The 23265-nt window shown below is 44.3% G+C and overlaps 1 protein-coding gene across 1 annotated transcript; it reads left to right on the top strand.

Moving 5' to 3' along the window:
- Positions 1-252: 252 nt before the first annotated feature.
- Positions 253-15856, top strand: LOC140196979 (extracellular calcium-sensing receptor-like). Its single transcript, XM_072256914.1, has 5 exons — positions 253-537; positions 2226-3059; positions 4510-4857; positions 14742-14865; positions 14949-15856. Exons 1-5 carry the CDS (start codon positions 280-282, stop codon positions 15854-15856), a joined length of 2472 nt encoding a protein of 823 aa, XP_072113015.1. The 5' UTR covers positions 253-279.
- The last annotated feature ends 7409 nt before the right edge of the window (positions 15857-23265 follow it).

Here is a 23265-nt window from a genome sequence, read left to right as displayed (position 1 = left end):
CATCTTGAGCCCCTCCTTGTGGGGTGTGTTGACTCCTGTTTAATGTGAAATGAGGCATGTCTGATATTTACAGCAAGTAGGTGGCGAAATGATAGGGATAAAATGTGCGTCCCGTGCCGAGATCAGTGTGGTGTGCGTCTTTTATCGACAACAAGAAAACGTTTACATTTTAAATCTTGACGCAATATCTTGTTGAAATGCGACCCTGAAGACTCTCATCACTTCATCTTACGTTTATTCCACAGTTTTGAATTTGAACAATTCCGACTGGTGCAGACAATGATTTTTGCCATTGACGAAATAAACCAGAATGAGAATCTCCTCCCGGGAATCACACTCGGGTATCAGATCCACGACGATTGCTCGTCCTTCGCGATCGCCTCGAACGCAGCGCTCGCTTTGATCAATGGCGAAGAAGAATCAGTTGAATACCTTGAATGCAGAGGCTCTTCCAACGTCGTTGCCATTGTTGGATGCGATATTTCTACAAGCTCCATCGTAACCGCAAGGACAATGGGATCATTTGGAATTCCACTGGTAATGTGTCAAATAGTTGAATGCATTTTTATTATGCCCGGTACCATCTTCTCATTAGCAAGGGCAAAAGCATACGGTCTCAAGTCAGAACTGAGTTGAAATAGTGAGAAGTCTTAATTTAGGATACTACAAAATAAGAAAAGTTATTTCGTATATTGGGATTTTATCCTCGTTGAAATTCACTGGCTATACTATTTTATGTTATGGATTCTCAGCAGAGTTCGGTTTCGGTTGTTATAGACGGGGAGGTATTGGAGTTAAGCTCGCACCACGCATTAAATGTATCTGTATCTCAAATAACCTCTAGCAAACACCCCCAGCTCCTAACTGTGACGTATGGCTTAGCAACTCGTAACAGAGATAGGGAAAACGCGGGTTACGGGAAACATCAAACCAGTCGGATCGGGCAGATAGAGCTCGTTAGCCGTGTGTAGCAGCTCATCTAGGAGAAGGAAAACTCAAACGTCCGCTGCCTGGAGGTTATACCCACTCATGGGAAGGCTTCAGGAGTAAACCAGGAGGACAAATCTGGAAATAGAGCCCCTAAGACTGTCCTGCCGTGACCTCAGCACTAACCGGCATCCTGAGAAATCTCTGGTGCCAAAGTGTATCGGACTCTATCGGTATCGGTATTAATTTCTAATGTAAGGACATGTACGACACAGCTCTGTGCGCCGAAGGGCCTGTATTGTGCTGTAGGGTTTCTGTGTTTCTATGTTTCTATGCTCCCATAGATTCATCAGCGTGGAAGGCATGGTGCGGTGGGAGGAGGCTGCTGAAAGTGCCACAGTTCGCTCTCTATATCTTACTGCTCTGGTTTGCGTAATAGGTTGAAGATTGCGGAGACAGCCAAAACGTTGTGCGCCATTCATAGTAATAATCTAAAAAAACATTCAACTTAGCCTTTGTAAATTTGGTTGCTTTAGAAGACAGCACACGGAGTTCAGCTAAGAATCAAAACCCTCGGCCCAATAATGTTCTGCCGAGCTACTTTCATTGTCAATTAAGTGACTATCTAAACTTGTCCCTTTGTCCACATTGTCTAGATCACTCTATTCTATGCGCATTCGCGAGTCTCTTTATCGGTTGTCGTATTTACCTAAGCCACAATCCTGGCCAGCGCATAGCACGCACCCTCATTCTCTGGGTAAAAAAGAAAATGACCGGCAAATTTATATTAAGCATAGTCCCACTCAACTTATATGTCTGCAATCCGGCATTACGAATTTGAAAGTAGGAAGGAAGATACTGTTAGTCTATTATGTCCACGCTTCTCATAAACTTCAATTAGGACTCTCCTCAGATTCAGCTCTTCACGGAAAACAACCACATTTGTACAGATATTCCTTATAGCGCATATCCCATAACCCAGGCAATAACCATTAAACTTCTTATACACCTCCTACGAAGCCTCGTCTAGGTTCTATAATAGAACGTCAGAAATTAATGCAATGATTCTGATGTGTCTAACGGGAGCTTTATTACCAAAGCAATAAGTAAATAGTGTATGGTACGTTGTAAATTATGTCAGGAATCCAGGTTATGTATTTTGTCTATTCTTCATGTTTTGTTTTCAGTATTAGAGCTATGTAGATACATAACACAATTAACGTGAACCTCTAGAGTTATATCAGTCTAATACAGTTAAAAACTGGATCCAGGTTTTCATCAGTTTCTCTTTTCTACAGGTTAGTTACTATTCTACCTGCTCCTGCCTCAGCGATAAGAAAGAATATCCCACGTTTTTCAGAACTATCCCCGGCGATCAATACCAGTCCAAACTCCTCGCCGAACTGGTGAGAACCTTTGGCTGGACTTGGATTGGAACCATTAGAAGTAACACCGATTATGGCCATTTCGGAATGCAAGGATTTGTGGAACATGTGGAAAAGTTCGGGGTTTGCATTGCCTACTCTGAATCATTTTACAGGACCGACCCGCCTGAAAAAATCAGTAAAATCGTCCAGGTGATTAAACAGGCGTCTACTAAAGTGGTAGTTGCTTTTGTCCACAGTGCTGATATGCGAATTTTATTGAATGAAATTTGGCGGCAAAATGTAGCCGGCATACAATGGATTGGAAGTGAGGCGTGGATTACCAAAAATTTACTCCCACCTAAAGAAAGAGGAATTTATCTTACCGGGGCAATCGGTCCGGCTACACGGAGTATAGAGATAGATCATCTCAGAGATTATCTTCATAACGTCAATCCTTCCAAGTTTCCTGGTAACATTTTGGTAAGGGAGTTTTGGGAAACTTTATTCACCTGCTCGTTGAACGTCGAAAACAGCACAAGCCCGGGGAACTCTTCAGGTCACGTCCGGCAATGCACTGGTAAGGAGCAGATAAAAGGGATAGAAAATAACTATCTTCCAGCGATAATGGACGGGAGTTCATACCACGTGTATACAGCGGTCTACTCCATCGCTCACGCACTCCATGATCTGTTAACCTGTGTCGAAGGGAATGGACCCTTTATGAATAACACGTGTTCGCATATTGCAAATTTCGAGTCTTGGCAGGTAGGCCTGCATTTCATTTTGCAAAGTCAACACGTAAATGTCAGCGCGGCAAGGTATGTTTGCAGTCTGCGGCTCATATCCTTCGATCTTTCTGAGCGTGTAATCAACTGCGGAGGACTATGTGTTGCCAACAAATTCTATTTGTGGCGACCACACCTTTTTTTTCTCAGGGTATGTTTCCAAATGCAGAGCACGTCAGTATATTGGTAAGTGCCGAATAGAGCAGCTAATGTATAGAGATGCAGTATTTCCCAATAACAGTGTTATTCGTGCTTGGATCGTTTGCGGAGATATTTGCTGAAGGATAAAATTTGACGAGTGTACTGTTACAAATCTCTTCCTTTCGGAGAGTAAATGCGCGTGGAAATTTTCCCGTGCTTTCGCTGGTGGTGAAGAGGCACAATCTAACATTCGAAAACGGCTGTTCGCCTTTTAATTCGCTCTCGCGTGCAGGCCTAGAGGACGAGTTTAAGTCTTTACCTTCGAGCTATAGCTCCCAATTTTTACCAGGTTATCCACGGCAAGTATAATAATTCCGTAGTGCGCTGGCCTTTATAAATCAGAGCACTGAGTATAGTGGTTGGGATGTAATGTTGAAATTGTATAAGGCATTGGTGAGGCCAAATTTGGAGTATTGTGTACAGTTCTGATCAGCGAATTATAGGAAATATGTCAATAAAATTTAGAGAGTACAGAGGAGATTTACTAAAATGTTTCCTGGGTTTCATCTCCTAAGTTACAGAGAAATATTGAACAAGTTAGATCTTTATTCTTTGGAGCCTAGAATGTTGAGGGCGGACTTGATAGAGGTATTTAAAATTATGAGAGGGTTACATAGAGTCGACGTGGATAGGCTTTTTCCATTGAGAGTGGAGGAGATTCAAACAAGAGGATATGAATTGAGAGTTAAAGGGCAAAAGTTTAGGGGTAACCTGAGGGGGAACTTCTTCACTCAGAGAGTGGTAGCTGTGTGGAACGAGCTTCCAGCAGAAGTGGTTGAGGCAGGTTCGATGTTGTCATTTAAAGTTAAGTTGGATAGATATATGGACAGGAAAGGAATGGAGGGTTATGGGCTGAGTGCTGGTCGGTGGGACTAGGTGATAGTAAGCGTTCGGCACGGACTAGAAGAGCCGAGATCGCCTGCTTCCGTGCTGTAATAGTGATATAGTTATATGTTTATATGGTAGTCACCCTCATCGCTCCTGACAAATTTGCTCGTTATATTTCGACGTGTATCCAATTCAATGACGATTAACAAATTGCTGGAGGAACTCCGCGGGTCAGGTACTATCTGTGGAGGTAAACGGATGGTCGATTCAATTCCAGTTACAAGTGGGGCGTGACCCGCTAAAGACCACTTCCCGTACTTTCTGTTACTTCACTTTTCACTCCGGATTCAATCATCACCAGTGTGAAATATAAACCTTTTCTTTACGTGGTACTAATGCAGCACGTTTCCATCATTGACGTCTACGGGAAGTTTGTATGTCTTGATTTACATGGACCGAACCCCGCGCCCCGTTTAAACAATGGTCACTCTTTTTTCACCTCTTACCCCACCCCGCCCCAGTTCCTGCACTACCTACGCACGGTTAATTTCACAGCGAAGACGGGAGAAACCTTATATTTTGATGAAAATGGTGACCCGGTGCCAAGGTACGACTTCGTGAACATACAAACGAATTTCAAGGGCAGCGTCGACATTGTAAATGTCGGATATTATGACGGTTCGGCTCTGCCAGGCCACGAACTAACGCTGAATGTCGAGGAAATCATGTTTAGCACGACTGGAAATACGGTATGGGTTTCTTTTCCCATGTATATATGCTTGCGAAATAGAAAATATTTGCATGCCTGGGATATGGGTGATATAGTTGTTTCAGTTTGGTAGGTCAAATATGATGGCAGTATTAATGGTAAGACTCTTGGCAGTGTAGAGGATCAGAGCGATTTTGGGATCCGAGTCCGTAGGACATTCAAAGCTGCTGCGCCGGTTGACTCAGTGGTTAAGAAGGCAGACGGTGTATTAGCCTTCACCAACCGTGGGATTGAGTTTCAGAGCTGAAAGGTAATGTTACAGCTATATAAGACCCTGGTCAGACTCCACTTGGAGTACTATGCTCAGTTCCGGTCAACTCGCTACAGGAAGGATGTGGAAACTATAGAAAGGGTGCAGAGGAGATCTACAAGAATGTTGCTTGGATTACGGAGCATGCCTTATGAGAATAGGTTGCGTGTACTCGGCCGTTTCTCCTTGGTGAGGCGGAGGGTAAGTACTGATCTGATAGAGGTGTATAAGATGATGAGAGATATTGATCGTGTGGGTAGTCATAAGATTTCTCCCAGGCCGAAATGGCTAACACGAAAAGGTACAGTTATAAGGTGTTTGCAAGTAAAGAGGAGATGTCAGGGATAAGTTTTTTATGCAGAGCGTAGTGAGTGCGTGGAATGGCCTGCCGCCGACGGTGGTGGAGTCGGATACGATCTCCTGGAGCTTAGAAAAATAAAGTACTATGGGTAACACTATGTAATTTCTACAGTACGTATATGTGCGGAACAGCATTGTGGGCCGAAGGGCCTGTATTGTCCTGTAGGTTTTCTATGTTTCCATGTTCCTATTGTAGAAACATATATTGCTGATATGCTGAGGATAGATGCTGAAATTCGCTGAATATTTGCATATACTCGTGGTAAGACGCTTTTCATTTCAAACTGAGATGCATAGCTTTTCCTTTTCTGATATGTTTGTGAATATCTGGCATTTTCTTCCATTGATGGTGCTGAGGGCCAGATTAATGATTATTCTTAAGATGTAGTTAGATATATATTTGGAAGGATTTCAGTATGAAGCAGAACTGGTTAAAAAATGGGATTTCAGGCCGGGGAGATCGGCTATGTGCAATCTGAATGGTGCGACACGCGCAAAGATATTAATGGGCAAATCTTATATTACATTGTGCTAGAGTGACTCTACATTCTACTTCTCTTCACACAGCAATAATTAGTAACGTGAAAACATTGTTGTTTAACACAATTTTGGCTTTGTAGAGTTTAGGGGCATAAGGCCACAGAACAGTGCAACACAGTGACAGGACAAATGGACTATCTGGTCTGTTTTGAACAATAATGCCACCTAATCGCATTAAGCAGCACACAGATTATAGACCTCCAATAATTTCCCATCAATGTACATTTCCAAAATTCTCTTAAATCTTGAAATCAAACCTGCATCCAACAATTCCGCTGGTACGCTTTGCCAAAACTCTCACCAATTTCTGAGTGAAGAAAACGCCACTCATATCCCCCTTAAACATTTCACCTTACACCCTTAACGCATGATCTCTTGTTCTAGTGTCACATCCTAGTGCGAAATAAAACCTGCTCGAATCTAATCAAGAACTATTATATCAGTGCTTTAAATGCATACAATGCTTTAAATCCACAGCCGCTCGTGGCAACAAATTCTACAGATTAACCACCTTCTGATTAAAGTAATTTCTTCGCATCTCTGTTCTAAATGGTCGTCCTTCAATCCTGAATCAGTGCCCCCTTGTGCAAGGCGCCCCCTACCATGGGGAATAACTGTTCCATATCTAATCTGTTCAGGCCTTTTAATATTCGGAATGTTTCTATGAGACTCCCCTCATTTCGTAAACTCCAGGAACTACGGCCCAGGAGATGTCAGACACTCTTCATACAGTAAAGCTTTCATTCCTGGAATCATTCTCGTGAATCTTCTCTGAACAGTCTCCAATGTCAGTATATCATTTCTAAAATATGGAGCCCAAGAATGCCCACAGTACTCCGTGTGGTCTCAGGACTGCCTTATGGAGCCTCAATATCACATCCCTGCTCTTACATTCTATACCTCTAGAAATGAATGCCTTCTTCAGCACCGACTCAACCTCGATGTTAACCTTTCGGGTATCCTGCACAAGGATTCCAAAGGCCCTTTGCATCTCTGCGTTTTGTATTCTCTTCCCATCTAAGTAATAGTCTGCCCGTTTATTTCTTTCACCATAGTGCATGCCCTGACGCTTTCCAACATTGTATTTCATTTGCCACTTCTTTCCTCATTCACCTAAACTGTCTAAGTCTCTCTGCAGGTTCTCTTTCCTCAATACCACCCGCTCCTCCACCTATCTTTGTATCATCGGGATATTTAGCCACAAATCTATTAATCCCATAGTTCACCTACAGTGCTACCCTATTCAATATTTCTCTAAAATTCAATTCCAGGTAACATCCTCGTAAGTTTTCCCTGTACTCTTTCAATCTTATATCTTTCCTGTAGGGAGCTCACTAAATCTGCCCAGGATACCCCAAATTACTCAGTAATTTGATTTCGAGCCAATGTGCCACGCCTTCTACTTATGGTCCTATCGACCTCTGCGGCCACGAATTATAGATCTGTATTTCCAGATTCCACTGTTCTAGCGCACTCCATAGTGCCCTACTTGTCACGTGTAAGTCCTACCCTGGTTTGTACTCCCATAATGTAACACCTCACCCTTGTTTCCATTAAATGTTGTTGTTCAGTCAGAAAGTCGAGTCTGACTCCTCATGAACTCATGAACCCGAGAATTCATTAGGTTTTTGTGGCAGGATACTAAGTAGTTTGAAGGTTTTTCTTCCGCGCAGGAACCGCTGCTTCCTAGGTCGATACCCGGCTGTGTTTGAACGCAGGAACATCTGCCTTGAAGTCCAGTGCTGATGCCACTACACCACCAGCCGGTCCTATATGAAATTACATCTGCCATTTTTCTGACAATTTCTGCGGCTTTTCCATATTCCGCGTAAGCTTTGACCGTCTACCTTGTTGTCCACTACAGGCACAATCCCGATGTCATCCGCAGTTTGCTGATCCACATGAACTTCCATATGGTTGAAATAAATGTTAAGGATTCAGGAAACAGCACCGGTCCCTATGGGACATCAGTATTCACAGACGACCGGGTTATAGAAACATAGAAACATAGAAAATAGGTGCAGGAGTAGGCCATTCGGCCCTTCGAGCCTGCACCGCCATTTATTATGATCATGGCTGATCATCCAACTCAGAACCCCGCCCCAGCCTTCCCTCCATACCCCCTGACCCCCGTAGCCACAACGGCCATATCTAATTCCCTCTTAAATATAGCCAATGAACTGGCCTCAACTGTTTCCTGTGGCACAGAATTCCACAGATTCACCACTCTCTGTGTGAAGAAGTTTTTCCTAATCTCGGTCCTAAAAGGCTTCCCCTCTATCCTCAAACTGTGGCCCCTCGTTCTGGACTTCCCCAACATCGGGAACAATCTTCCTGCATCTAGCCTGTCCAATCCCTTTAGGATCTTATACATTTCAATCAGGTCCCCCCTCAATCTTCTAAATTCCAACGAGTACAAGCCCAGTTCATCCAGTCTTTCTTCATATGAAAGTCCTGCCATCCCAGGAATCAATCTGGTGAACCTTCTTTGTACTCCCTCTATGGCAAGGATGTCTTTCCTCAGATTAGGGGACCAAAACTGCACACAATACTCCAGGTGTGGTCTCACAAAGGCCTTGTACAACTGCAGTAGTACCTCCCTGCTCCTGTACTTGAATCCTCTCGCTATAAATGCCATCATACTATTCGCCTTTTTCACCGCCTGCTGTACCTGCATGCCCACTTTCAATGACTGGTGTATAATGATACCCAGGTCTCATTGCACCTCCCCTTTTCCTAATCGGCCACCATTCAGATAATAATCTGTTTTCCTATTTTTGCCACCAAAGTGGATAACTTCACATTTATCCACATTAAATTGCATCTGCCATGAATTTCCCCACTCACCCAACCTATCCAAGTCACCCTGCATCCTCTTAGCATCCTCCTCACAGCTAACACTGCCACCCAGCTTCGTGTCATCTGCAAACTTGGAGATGCTGCATTTAATTCCCTCATCCAAGTCATTAATATATATTGTTAACAACTGGGATCCCAGCACTGAGCCTTGCGGTACCCCACTAGTCATCGCCTGCCATTCTGAAAACGTCCCGTTTATTCCCACTCTTTGCTTCCTGTCTGCTAACCAATTCTCCACCCACACCAATATCTTACCCCCAATACCATGTGCTTTAAGTTTGCACACTAATCTCCTGTGTGGGACCTTGTCAAAAGCCTTTTGAAAATCCAAATATACCACATCGACTGGTTCTCCCCTATCCACTCTACTAGTTACATCCTCAAAAAATTCTATGAGATTCGTCAGACATGATTTTCCTTTCACAAATCCATGCTGACTTTGTCCGATCATTTCACCGCTTTCCAAATGTGCTGTTATCACATCCTTGATAACTGACTCCAGCAGTTTCCCCACCACCGACGTTAGGCTAACCGGTCTATAATTTCCCCGGTTTCTCTCTCCCTCCTTTTTTGAAAAGTGGAGTTACATTAGCCACTCTCCAATCCTCAGGAACTAGTCCAGAATCTAACGAGTTTTGAAAAATTATCACTAATGCATCCACTATTTCTTGGGCTACTTTCTTAAGCACTCTAGGATGCAGACCATCTGGCCCTGGGGATTTATCTGCCTTCAATCCCTTCAATTTACCTAACACCACATCCCTACTAACATGTATTTCGGTCAGTTCCTCCATCTCACTGGATCCTCTGTCCCCTACTATTTCTGGAAGATTATTTATGTCCTCCTTAGTGAAGACAGAAACAAAATAATTATTCAATTGGTCTATCATGTCCTTGCTCCCCATAATCAATTCACCTGTTTTTGTCTGCAGGGGACCTACATTTGTCTTTACCAGTCTTTTCCTTTTTACATATCTATAAAAGCTTTTACAGTCCGTTTTTATGTTCCCTGCCAGTTTTCTCTCATAATCTTTTTTCCCCTTCCTACTTAAGCCCTCTGTCCTCCTCTGCTGAACTCTGAATTTCTCCCAGTCCTCAGGTGAGCCACTTTCTCTGGCTAATTTGTATGCTTCTTCTTTGGAATTGATACTATCCCTAATTTCTCTTGTCAGCCACGGGTGCACTACCTTCCTTGATTTATTCTTTTGCCAAACTGGGATGAACAATTGTTGTAGTTCATCCATGCAACCTTTAAATGCTTGCCATTGCATATCCTCCGTCAATCCTTAAAGTGTCATTTGCCAGTCTATCTTAGCTAATTCACGTCTCATACCTTCAAAGTGACTCCTCTTTAAGTTCAGAACCTTTGTTTCTGAATTAACTATGTCACTCTCCATCTTAATGAAGAATTCCACCATATTATGGTCACTCTTACCCAAGGGGCCTCTCACGACAAGATTGCTAATTAACCCTTCCTCATTGCTCAAAACCCAGTCCAGAATAGCCTGCTCTCTAGTTGGTTCCTCGACATGTTGGTTCAAAAAACCATCCCGCATACATTCCAAGAAATCCTCTTCCTCAGCACCTTTACCAATTTGGTTCACCCGATCTACGTGTAGATTGAAGTCACCCATTATAACTGCTGTTCCTTTATTGCACACATTTCTAATTTCCTGTTTAATACCATCTCCGACCTCACTACTACTGTTAGGTTGCCTGTACACAACTCCCACCAGCGTCTTCTGCCCCTTAGTGTTACGCAGCTCTACCCATATCGATTCCACATCTTCCCGGCTTATGTCCTTCCTTTCTATTGCGTTAATCTCTTCTTTAACCAGCAACGCCACCCCACCTCCCCTTCCTTCATGTCTATCCCTCCTGAATATTGAATATTCCTGAACGTTGAGCTCCCATCCCTGGTCACCCTGGAGCCATGTCTCTGTGATCCCAACTATATCATAATCATTAATAACAATCTGCACTTTCAATTCATCCACCTTATTACGAATGCTCCTTGCATTGACACACAAAGCCTTCAGGCGCTCTTTTACAACTCTCTTAGCCCTTATATAATTATGCTCAAAAGTGGCCCTTTTTAATGCTTGCCCTGGATTTGTCGGCCTGCCACTTTTACTTTTCTCCTTAGTACTTTTTGCTTCTACCCTCACTTTACACCCCTCTGTCTCTCTGCACTGGTTCCCATCCCCCTGTTGTGAACTAACCTCCTCACGCCTAGCCTCTTTAATTTGATTCCCACCCCCCAACCATTCTAGTTCAAAGTCATCTCAGTAGCCCCTGCTGATCTCCCTGCCAGGATATTAGTCCCCCTAGGATTCAAGTGTAACCCGTCCTTTTTGTACAGGTCACGCCTGCGCCAAAAGAGGTCCCAATGATCCAAAAACATGAATCCCTGCCCCCTGCTCCAATCCCTCAGCCACGCATTTATCCTCCACCTCATCGCATTCCTACTTTCACTGTCGCGTGGCACAGGCAGTAATCCCGAGATTACTACCTTTGCGGTCCTTTTTCTCAACTCCCCTCCTAGCTCCCTATATTCTCCTTTCAGGACCTTATCCCTTTTCCTACCTATGTCGTTGGTACCTATATGTACCACGACCTCTGGCTCCTCACCCTCCCACTTCAGGATATCTTGGACACGATCAGAAATATCCCGGACCCTGGCACCAGGGAGGCAAACTACCATCCGGGTCTCTGGACTGCGTCCACAAAATCGCCTATAGAGACAATCATTTATTTCAACGCTATGGCTTCTCCCGTGACGATAATTTATTACCGATCTCGAATGCCGAACGACCGAATCTTCACCAACCTTTCAAGCGGACCTTGTTATTTGCCTTGCTGAAATCCTTGCAGACAACATCCCCTGTCTTGCCTTCCTGGTAACTTCCTGAAAAATTCTAGAGATGGCCTGCCACGCATAAATCGAAGTTGACTCCCTCTAACCATTACCTGTATATCAGAATACTTATATACGGTTTCGGGTCTCTTAGAATACCTTCCAATGACTTACTTTCCACTGATGTCAGCCTTACCTTTTTGTTTTTACATCAGATATCGTACTCCTGACTGCAAACTTTGCAGTCTCAGGTGCACCTCTCTTCTTTGCCTGGTGCTTATTAAGCAACATATTTCAAACATTTACATTTCTGGCAAACTCTGAATGCCTGTTTTGACCTGCATTGAATCGAAGACTCGGTTAAAATCTAGCACGAGCCAAAATAAAGTTTGGTCTTCTTCTACGTAAGCGAAATGTAAAATAGGTGCAAGCCTTGCATATATATGACATCCCTGGAATATTGGTGACATTTAAAAAGAGAGCAGGTATATTCGTATTCTTTTGCCGGCTGTAGTGCCCGAAGAGAAACTGGATTGTGTATAATGTTGCACTTGTTTAGAGAAACTCGGCTTAAGAATAGCGGCCGTTGTATGAACAGGTCAGTGTTAGGTTTCGGTGTTGAGGCCTTCGTTCTTTGAGGCTTCGCCGGTGAGTGGCGTAGGCCATTAATGGAGGGTAATTTTCGTTATTTACTTTTTTCTTTCATCCTGCACACTTAAAGCGCTGGAAAAGTCAAACAGGATAATGGAATGCCGCTCCTGTGGGATGTGGGAACGCAGAGAGATCTGAATACTATGATTCAAGAGGCGGATCCCGCTGTAGTTTTAACAGGCCGTGTTACGAAGTTGGAGCTGGAACCGGATGAACTACGGATCAGACGAGAAGCTCAGAGGTTGATATACAATGCCAGCAGGGAGGTAGTTACAGCAAGGTGCGGGACACAGATAATGAGTGAAAATCAGGCGGGGAGAGAGGTTATATGCGTACCCCTTTGGCTATTGTCTGGCTATCAGACTGGTTCTGTGGCTCAGAGGTGTTGAGGTGGGGTCGAGCTGTAGTGTTAAGAAATTTATTGATTACGGGATCAGAAGAGATGTATCGTGGAGATCAGAGACGGGAGGGACGAAAAGGTGCAAAAACACAAACCGACTCCTAGAAAAGACCAGAAATGATACACGGGATCACGACTGACTTCTGTGGAAGCGGCGAGGAATATTAAAGTATTGAGGTTAATGCAGAAGACTGTACGATGGCTTGGCGTCACACAGTCGGCAGGCGAATCGGATCGGTCGGTCCCAGGTGCGCGGCGTTAAAACCCAGGTCGATCATGATTTTTTACATAAGCTCTGAGTTCGTACCGCTGCTCTCCTCGTATGCAACGAAAATTTGTTTTCCATGTTCTGAGATTCATATGATTATTGGACTGTACATTGCTTTCCTTCAGATTTTCGGCGTTTTTATTTTTGTGGACCATTGGCGGGTGGGTGATCCGTTCATTTTGTTGTTTGTAAGTGAGAGCTGGGGATTTGGTGCTACGGTCGCAGTTCCTTTCTGCGAGTGAGGCATCGGGAATTATTCTGTGCAGAGGATCGCTGATTGTTTTGTGGCTCCTTTGCTGCAGGCGGTGGAGACGTTTGTGGTCTGCGTGCATCGTTACTTTTTTCATGGCTGCTGACGAGGTGAGGCCGTAGTTGATGCTATTTTTCCAATAACATCCATGGTCTTTCTGTATTTAATAGCTACCCCGGAGTAGACAAATATCAAAGTTGTATGACTTATGCACACATTGACAATAAAATGAACCTTTAGAAAGGAGATCTGGGAATCTGGGAAGATAGATCCCTAGCTCCTTGAGCGTGAAGTCACGCGTAAATAGGGTCACAAAGAAAGCCTTTGGCACACTGGGCTTCATAAATCAATATATTTAGTGCGTAAGTTTGATTCTATTTAAAAATTGTGAAAGATGTTGGTGTGGCCGAATTTGGAATATTGTGTGCATTATAATCATCTGCACACAGTATAGAAATGAATAGGTTTAAGAGAGTGAAGAAAAGTTTTACAAGTATGCTCCGCGGACTTGAGAATCTGCGTATTCGGGAAAATTTGAAAAGGTTCAGACATTATTTCCTGGAACAGAGAAGACTGAAAGGAGTGTTGCTGGATATATAAAGAAAAAAACCTATGAGGCCGAAGTGAGAGGGGAAATAAAAGCAGGCTTATTTCAATGAATTTGGGTGAGACTACAACTGGATGTCTTGGGTTCAAGATGATAAGTGGAATGATTAAGGTGAACATGAAGGGGACCTTCTGCGCAGAGATGGTGGTTAGGGTGTGGAGCGACCTGCAGCGCAATTGGTGGATGCGGGTTCGATATCAACTTTTAAGTGAAAAATGACGAGATACTTTACATGGGTGGCAGGTTTATGGAGGGCTATGATCCGGGTGATGGTCGATGGGATGAGGCAGATCAATGACTCCGCACGAAGGACCTACTACTGTGCTTTAGAGGTCTATCTTTATATTTCATGTTATATTGCAGATAAAGCAATTTTATTCTATGTCGATAATTCCCGAGGTTTATGCAATGTAAGGTGCATTTCTGACAGGTTGGTTCTGTTTCTCTCGGGGATTAGTAGAACTATAGATGCATCCTTCTTTTGGGAATGTATTGAACTGTGATCGTATACTGCTCCTTACTCATTTATTCCAGGCGAATCATTCCTGATTTTGAAGTCCGAACTTGAACACCTCTGCTATCAGGCGATGCACATTCTGTTCTCAAGACTCAAAGTATCCATTCTAATATTCATCTTTTATGGATTCACATATCTCACATATCATATTCTCCAGAATTATCTCAGTTCGATATTCACTGGACAGTTAGCTTTCTCTGGCTTGTCAATCTCATTTGTAAGGATTTATGTCAGCTGTTCAGCATGCTCAGCAGTTTTATTGACACATACAATGAATACTCTCAGGATGTTTTCGGTTTCTTCAGATCCCACGAGCTGTTTGCTCAGAACCATGTCTTCCTGGAACAAGAAAAGTCAGTCGGAAAGGGCAGCCAGTATGTTGCTTTAACTGTGCAAAGTGTGCCGATGGAGAGATCAGCAATGCCACTGGTAAGTGCTGAGATGCAAAGCTATGTCCCTCAATTCCGCAGTTCTGTACTGACATAATTTCATATATGATAATTATTTTCCAGATTCCACAGATTGCATCAAATGTCCATCGGAATACTGGACTAATCAGGCAAAAACACAATGTGTACTCAAGAAGGTTGAGTTCCTTTCATTTGGAGACGGTCTTGGGTTTATATTAGCGACGCTTGCTCTCGTGGGAGTGTGCTTTACGTTGGTCATTGCTGCCATTTTCTACCGGTATCGGGAAACTGCCATGGTCAAAGCGAATAACTCCGAACTGAGCTTTCTACTTCTCTTCGCCCTGCTGCTTTGCTTCATTTGCTCACTCACCTTCATAGGAAAGCCATCCAGTTGGTCGTGCATTTTGCGCCGCACCGCTTTCGGAATTCTGTTCGTTCTCTGCATTTCCTGCATCCTAGGCAAAACCATCCTTGTCGTGGTTGCTTTCAAAGCAAATCAACCCAATAGCCGTGTAATGAACTGGTTCGGACCTGTAAAACAACGCGTGGGCGTCTTCCTTCTTACCTTTATGCAAGGTTTAGTTTGTGCTGTCTGGTTAACTGTGTCACCTCCCTACCCCCTGAAAAACATGAGCCATTACAGAGACATCATTATTCTGGAATGTGACGTGGGCTCATTGACAGCCTTTTACTTTGTCTCGGTTTATATTGCTTTGTTGTCCACTGTGTGTTTGGTGTTTGCATTCCTTGCCCGGAAACTCCCAGATAGTTTTAATGACGCCAAATACATCACCTTCAGCATGCTGATCTTTTCGGCTGTTTGGATAACTTTCATTCCAGCCTATGTGAGCTCTCCAGGGAAGTACACCGTGGCTGTTGAAGTGTTCGCTATTTGGGCATCAAGCTTCGGTCTGCTAGTTTGTATTTTTGTACCTAAATGCTACATCATCTTATTGAAACCGGAGATTAATACAAAGAAACAGATGATGTCTAAAGGGACTTCACATTAACTACCCATGCTGAGCTCGTCAATTTCATGGACATTACTTCAAACTTTTACCCAGCCCTCAAATTCACTTTGTCTACCTTGGACACTTCTCTCCCCTTTCTCGATCTCTCGGTCTCCATCTCTGGAGACAGATTCTCCACTGACATCTTCTACAAGCCCATTGGCTCTCATAACTACCTTGACTGTACCTCTTCCCACCCTGCTACATGCAAAAATGCCATTCCCTATTCCCAGTTCCTCCGTCTCCGCCGCATCTGCTCCCAGGATGAGACTGTCGTTCCAGGACATCTCAAATGTCCTCTTTCTTTAAGGATCATGGTTTCCCTTCTGCCGACATCAGTGATGCTCTCAACAGCATTTCCTCCATTTCTCGCACTTCCGCCCTCAGCCCAACCTCCCGCAACAGGGACAGAGTTCCCCTTGTCCTCACCTACCACCCCACCAGCCACCGGATCCAGCACATTATTCTCCGCAGCTTCCGCCATTTTGAACAGGACCCCACCACTAAGTACATCTTTCCCTCTCCACCCCTCTCCGCTTTCCGCAGGGATCGGTACCTCCACGACTCCCTGATCCACAAGTACCTCCCCACGGATCTCCCACCCGTAAGCGTAAGTGCTACACCTGTCCGTACACATCCTCTCTTGCCACAATTCAGGGCCACAAACAGTCCTTCCAGGAGAAGCAACACTTCACTTGTGAGTAAGATTGGGGTCATCTATTGCATCCGGTGCAAGTTAGGAAGGAAGTTGAGAAGCAAGACCTCAAAGGCAGTGTTCTCGGGGTTACTGCCTGTGCCATGCGACAGTGAGTATAAGAATAGAGTGAGGTGGAGGGTAAATGCGCGGCTGAGGGATTGCAGTAGGGGGCAGGAATTCAGATTTCTGGATGATTGGGACAGCCGTAACCTTTAGAAAAAGGAAGGGTTTCACTTGAATCCCTTTATTCCCACTCTTTGTTTTCTCCCAAACAGCCAATGGTCCACCCTCTCGGAATGGGGACCCCTGCTTTTTACGATGTATGCCAATGATTTAGACAATGGGATTAATGTATTTATGGCTAAATTTGCGGGTGATACAAAGATCGGTGGGATAGCGGGTAGAGTTGAAGAAACAGAGAAACTGCAGACAGACTTAGATTAGGGATATGGGGAAAGAAGTGGCCGATGACATACATTGTTGCAAAGTGTATGATCATGCACTTAGGTGGAAGAAATAAACGAGCATACTATTATTTAGATCGGGAGAGCAGTCAAAATGCAGAGATGCAAATGCACTTGAGAGTCCGTGTGCAGGATACCCGAAAGAGTACTCTCCAGGTTGAGTTGGTGGTGAAGAAGGCAAATACATTGGTAGCATTCATTTCTAGAGATATAGAATATAACAGCAGGGATCTGATGTTGACCCTCTATAAGGCACTCGTGAAGACACACAGAGTATTCTGTGCAGTTTTCGGCTCCTCATTGTAGAAGTGATATGCTGACATTGGAGAGGGTTCAGAGATGATTCATGAAAATGATTCCAGGAATGAAAGGGTTACCATATGAGGAGCATCTGGCAGCGGTATTCCCTGGAGTTCAGGAGATTGGGGGGGGGGGGGGGGGAATCTGATAGAAATATTCCGAACGTTAAATGGCCTGAACAGATTAGATATGGCAAAGTTATTTCCTATAGTAGGGGAGTCCAGGTAGGAAGGTACAGTTTCAGGAATGGAGGACATTCATTTTGAACAGAATGCGGAGAAATTAATTTACTGAGAGGGTGGTAAATCCGTGAAATTTGCTGCCACGAGTGACTGTGGAGGCCAAGATATTGGGCGCATATAAGGCAGAGATAGACGGGTTCTTGATTAGCCAGGGCATCATAGGGTATGGGAAGATGGCAGTGGAGTGAGAATGACTGGAAGAATTGCATCAGCCCACGATTGAATGGTGGAGCTGAGTCGATGGGCCGAATGGTCTACTTCTGTTCCTATATCTTGAGGAGTTTTGGTCCTATGACAATGGAAGCTTGGTTTGTTTTTTGTCAATTATTAGTTAATTCATCTATTATATTTAACAATGCTTTCCTTGCATCATTGTTCATTCCCTCGGACTGAAAGTAAAATGCAATCCTTGATTGAAGGGCTGCTGCAGAGCGTCCCTTGACTATGAGTTCATATTTTATCTCCCAACACAGCATTCAGTTTTTCAGTCTGTTCTTGGCTGACTCCATGATATAGTGCACTAAGAAAGTTTCCACAAAGCATTGCATGGACTTTTAGTCCAGGTTTTCTCTGTGCACGTGATTATTTGAATTTCCAAATTCAAACTGGATTTATTTCTGACAAATACTATGATTTCTTTCTTTGTACTTATTCAGAGTCAGCACACACTAGGACAATTGATTTTATGTTTTGCTGTGTTAACCTGACAGGTTACTCGATTGAAAGCATTTGCAAATTGCCCGTACAGCGTTTGTAAAGTACACGCTTGCATCAGTATCCTTCTGAAGCCGGTTAGAGTGTGGTTGTGCCCGGAGTTCCATGACTTGGACCAAGCTATGATAAAATACCTAATATTGTCCAATCCAGAATTGCTTGCACTTTGAGAACTTCTGATGGCGTTGATCACACATGTTGCACTCCTTCACTTTCGAAGTTTTGGCTTTAAGATATGCTGATGCAGTGAACTACATGTAGTTCCTTAATGTGCGGGTAATTTTGTTGATAGGACACTCTGCCCTTCTTGTTTCCAGTCCTTGGCTGATTGTTCTGAATTAGCCTAATCTGCAGATCCACTCTGTCTTTCCTCTCTTTCTGCTTTCGCTAAATGTGCTGTGCATTTAAATTTCTCGTTAACATACTTAAACTTGTTCCCCAAGTTTGTTCCTTTTGCTGAATGATTCTGCTGATTAAACTACTAACTTTCACGTCCGGCTTCATTTATGGTCATGCACTTTGGTAGAAGAAATGAAAGGGTTGTCTATTTTCTATATGGAGTAAGGATATACAAATCTGAGTCACAAATAGACTTGGGAGCTTCTTGTGCAGGATTCCCTTAAAGTTAATTTGCGGATTGGGTCTGTGGTAAGAAATACAAATACAATGTTGGCATTCATTTCAGGATGACTAGCATATAAAAGCAAAGGATATAATGTATGGGATGGATATGCCAAATGGCCTAATTCTTCTCCTATATCTTCAGGCTTCATGACCTAATCTGTCTCTCGTGACATAGGTTTCCATTCATTTCACAAATCTGGTTTAAGCCACACCTAGAATTACCAAACCCTGAGGATGCTGGTCCTTTCTTTCGAGGTGTGACCCTGTCAAGATGTACAGTTCCAACCTGGCCCAGGAAATAGTTATAGAATCTTAGATATTTGACAACCTGTTGCTGCCGGGAACTAGAGCTTTCCAGAAAACAATTATCATTTATTCGTTTGTGGATGAATTGATGGTGATTATTTGCATTCAGTCAGGTTTATATATTGATATGCAACAGAGATGTAGGTATTTATCAGAATTAGTATCAGGATTATCACTGAAATATGTTGGGTTTTTTTTGCAGTTCACATATTACAACCAGTGATGACTCCTTGGTATTATGGAGATTTTCAGTTTTGATTTTGATTCTAGTTCTTCTGCAGAAAATCATTTCTAGTTGCAGCTATCCTCAATACCTACCTGGACCACAGTACCCTTGTCCTAACGTAATGCTAGAAGCGAACCCATTGTGAACAGGGATATTTAGTTTGGCAAGTAGCTCTCTTCAATATCATTTGGCCAATACGATAGAGAAGTATTTGCCCACTGACTTTCAGCTCCGCACCGGTGTTGCTTTCCTTTCTACTCAGGCCGTTTCCTCCCAGCTTACCTGGGTCGGTTGGGGGCGGCCCCATGGTCCAGAGTGGCTCCGGGTCCGGACCTGAGGTCCAGGGGTTCCATCTGGTTTCCTTCATTGTGCGGCTCCTTTTTTGGAGGCACTGGTGGGCGCTGCACCATTTCATGTTTTACTCTGGTTGGCTTGGAATCCCTGCCGTGATTCCAAAAATGCTCAACTGCCCTCTTCATGGCCTGTTTGTTCCTATCGGGCCAGTCCATATCAGTTCTAATAGCCTTAGACACATCCTCTGGGAGGCACTGCAATATCATCGAATTAAACTGGGGCGAAGTATTGCTGGAATTATAAGCGGCATCTTATCTGAATGGTGGCCGATTAGGAAAAGGGGAGGTGCAACGAGATCTGGGTGTCATTATACACCAGTCATTGAAAGTGGGCATGCAGGTACAGCAGGCGGGGAAAAAGGCGAATGGTATGCTGGCATTTATAGCGAGAGTATTCGAGTACAGGAGCAGGGAGGTACTACTGCAGTTGTACAAGGCCTTGGTGAGACCACACCTGGAGTATTGTGTGCAGTTTTGGTCCTCTAATCTGAGGAAAGACATCCTTGCCATAGAGGGAGTACAAAGAAGGTTCACCAGATTGATTCCTGGGATGGCGGGACTTTCATATGAAGAAAGACTGGATGAACTGGGCTTGTACTCGTTGGAATTTAGAAGATTGAGGGGGGATCTGATTGAAACGTATAAAATCCTAAAGGGATTGGACAGGCTAGATGCAGGAAGATTGTTCCCGATGTTGGGGAAGTCCAGAACGAGGGGTCACAGTTTGAGGATAAAGGGGAAGCCTTTTAGGACCGAGATTAGGAAAAACTTCTTCACTCAGAGAGTGGTGAATCTGTGGAATTCTCTGCCACAGGAAGCAGTTGAGGCCAGTACATTGGCTATATTTAAGAGGGAGTTAAATATGGCCCTTGTGGCTACGGGGATCAGGGGGTATGGAGGGAAGGCTGGGGCAGGGTTCTGAGTTGGATGATCAGCCATGATCATAATAAATGGCGGTGCAGGCTCGAAGGGCCGAATGACCTACTCCTGCACCTATTTTCTATGTTTCTATGTTTCTATCTCCAGCGTAGGTTGTATAAAAGGAGCAGAAGCCTTCCCAAAAATCGCAGCCGTCCTCTCCCGCCTTTGGGCTGCATTCGAGCAACTTAGCGATATCTACGGGGCGCTGCAAACCCTTTTTCAGAACCTTCTTTATTTTACTCATCTGGTCTGCGAGAGGGGTTGCGGCGGAAAAAACACTCCAAATGGGCATGATTTCCCAAAGCTTCCGCCCATTTCTCCTGCTCATTGGTGGTAAGAGCCATGCAGCGCAAGCTAAAAAGATCCTGGGGAGTCGACCGAAATATTTGGATGGTGCCAATCATATAATCGAAAAATCCTCGGGATCATTTTTTTCCTGTTCGGAGCCTGGTTCATGATCATACACATTTTTTGGGGCTTTGAAGGAGTATAAACCTGCATAGTAGTCCCTTGGCCCTGCTGTCCTGCATTAGGATTGGGGACGGTCCTGTTGGGAAATTGCCCTGGGCTCCCTCTCTCTCTGGGTCTGGGATCCCACTCGCTATTACCTTGTCTAGTATAGGTGGGGGCTTCGGGATCGTCGTTGTCAATACCAGAGTCATAATCAGTCTCACTCTCAGGGTCTATCATGGGGCCCGTCTCCTACCAAAAGGTTTCGTCGTATCCTGGTCTGGAGCCTATTACCTTTCCTTTGCGGAAGTTGTCCCTGGGTTCGGGAGGCTATTGGGATTGGGGAGGGTGTATTCGGGGGCGGCTGGGGTTGGGCAGCGGTAACGTTATATCGGGGTGGCGGCTCCGTGAGGTGGGGTCGGATGCGCCAGACCGCCTCCCCTTCAGTGTCATTATCATTAAACAGCATGGGCAGTCCAGACATGTCAAGCGGTACCTCAGTTTTACCTTTGCCGGCTTCATCCTCATTTTTCCGTCTATCCTTAGCCCACCTATCTCTTTTCTCCCTATCCTGTTTTCCATTATTCTTATCATAATCCTCACCCAGTCCCCCTAACGTCTCCCACGATTTCAAATTTCCTTTGCTGTCACATACACTAATCCCTCTGCGACGTACACTGTGCTCCCAACTACTTTGCTTCGATCTGTTTTTAGTTCTTCGGCCGTTTTTCTCCAATTGGATATTAAAACCATCCATTTTTGTCCGGTATTACGTTTCCAAATTGCTTCTTCTGCCTTTAGACGTTTATCTAAATCCCAGATCCCACCCTGATGCCAAATTTCTCTCGCCAGTTTCTTAATTAGGCATGCCAATAACCTACGGTAATCATTCTCTCTCTCTGGGTCAACTTTACATAGTTTAAACAATGGCGTGCTATTTACAGACTTATCTAATGTTTGTCTCATACTTCTTAATCGGGTGGGTCAGCCGCCTCCGTTTCTTACTCCCACTTCAGGGTCCTGACCTTCGCGTGGGGGATTTCCCCTCTTAACAACCGGTCTAAGGCAGGGTGCTGATACCTATAACCCCTATTCTCTGTTGATATTATGCCGTGTCTCTCTGCACCCGCTTCAGGTCCTGACCTTCGCGTGGGGAAATTCCCCTCTTAACAACCGGTCAAAAGCAGGGTGCCGAGACAGGCAAGTTGTCGCAAGCGTACCCCAAAACGTATTGACTGCATCCGGATAGATAGCAGGGGAGAGCCACTTCCCCTGTGTTTGGCCAAACGTCTACTCCGCCCCGTGCTGGTCAATTTACTGCGCTACACGTCCCGGCACCCCCCCCCCGCCCCCCATCAATTAGAATGGTTACCAGCTCCAAATTGTAATTGGTTACTGCCACTAATGCGCTGACCAATTTTCGGTAACACACTCAAAGAAAGATGTAATAGATCACTACCAATGATCCGCTGCCCAAGTAATTAGCACCGGCAGGCTTTAATACTCGCAATAGTTCGTCGGGGACTCCAACCCCTTACCTTACCTTATACCTCGTTGGGGAATCCAACCCCTCTTTTAACCTGTGGCACGCGGGCAATGCTCAACTCAGGTTTCGGAAGGATTCTGTCAGAGGATTACCTGCCAGACGAAGGGGTCATCAAGGTGGATAATTAATGAGAACGGTCAAGGTAACTCTTACCTTGTGGGCCCACCCGTCTCATGTCACCGCCACCGACACGAATTCTGACGCTGTCTCACGGGACCCTCGTCTTGGACTCCTGGTTGACTCGCCAGATTGTCGCGGTGGATCGACCCGAGGCAAGGACAACAGTACCACAAATACACTAAGACACACAATCCTTTTTCAATCTTCTACTCATTATTCATAGCATGCTGAGGGAAGTTACAGACTGATCTCCCAAAGAGCCATTCCAGACAGTGCCTCCGAATTACACAAGTCTCCGCAATTTATAACATTGATCGTTACCGGAAATCGTATGATTGCAAGTTACAAGTATGAAGACAATATTAGAATAATTTCAGCCACATGCTAAGATACAATTAGATGTAAAATCATCATTGGTTAGTTATAATTATTTTAAGCCAAAGCTA

Source organism: Mobula birostris, chromosome 4, assembly GCF_030028105.1.
Source record: "Mobula birostris isolate sMobBir1 chromosome 4, sMobBir1.hap1, whole genome shotgun sequence".
Classification (NCBI taxonomy): Eukaryota; Metazoa; Chordata; class Chondrichthyes; order Myliobatiformes; family Myliobatidae; genus Mobula; species Mobula birostris.
Note: the sequence above shows the minus strand (reverse complement) of the source record. Positions and strands in the feature narration are given on the sequence as shown.

Coding starts and splice junctions, on each gene's coding strand:
- LOC140196979 (XM_072256914.1), top strand. CDS start 280: ATGATTTTTGCCATTGACGAAATAAACCAGAATGAGAATCTCCTCCCG. Junction 4,858..14,741: donor TTAGCACGACTGGAAATACG/GTATGGGTTTCT, acceptor CGGTTTCTTCAG/ATCCCACGAGCTGTTTGCTC. Junction 14,866..14,948: donor AGAGATCAGCAATGCCACTG/GTAAGTGCTGAG, acceptor ATTATTTTCCAG/ATTCCACAGATTGCATCAAA.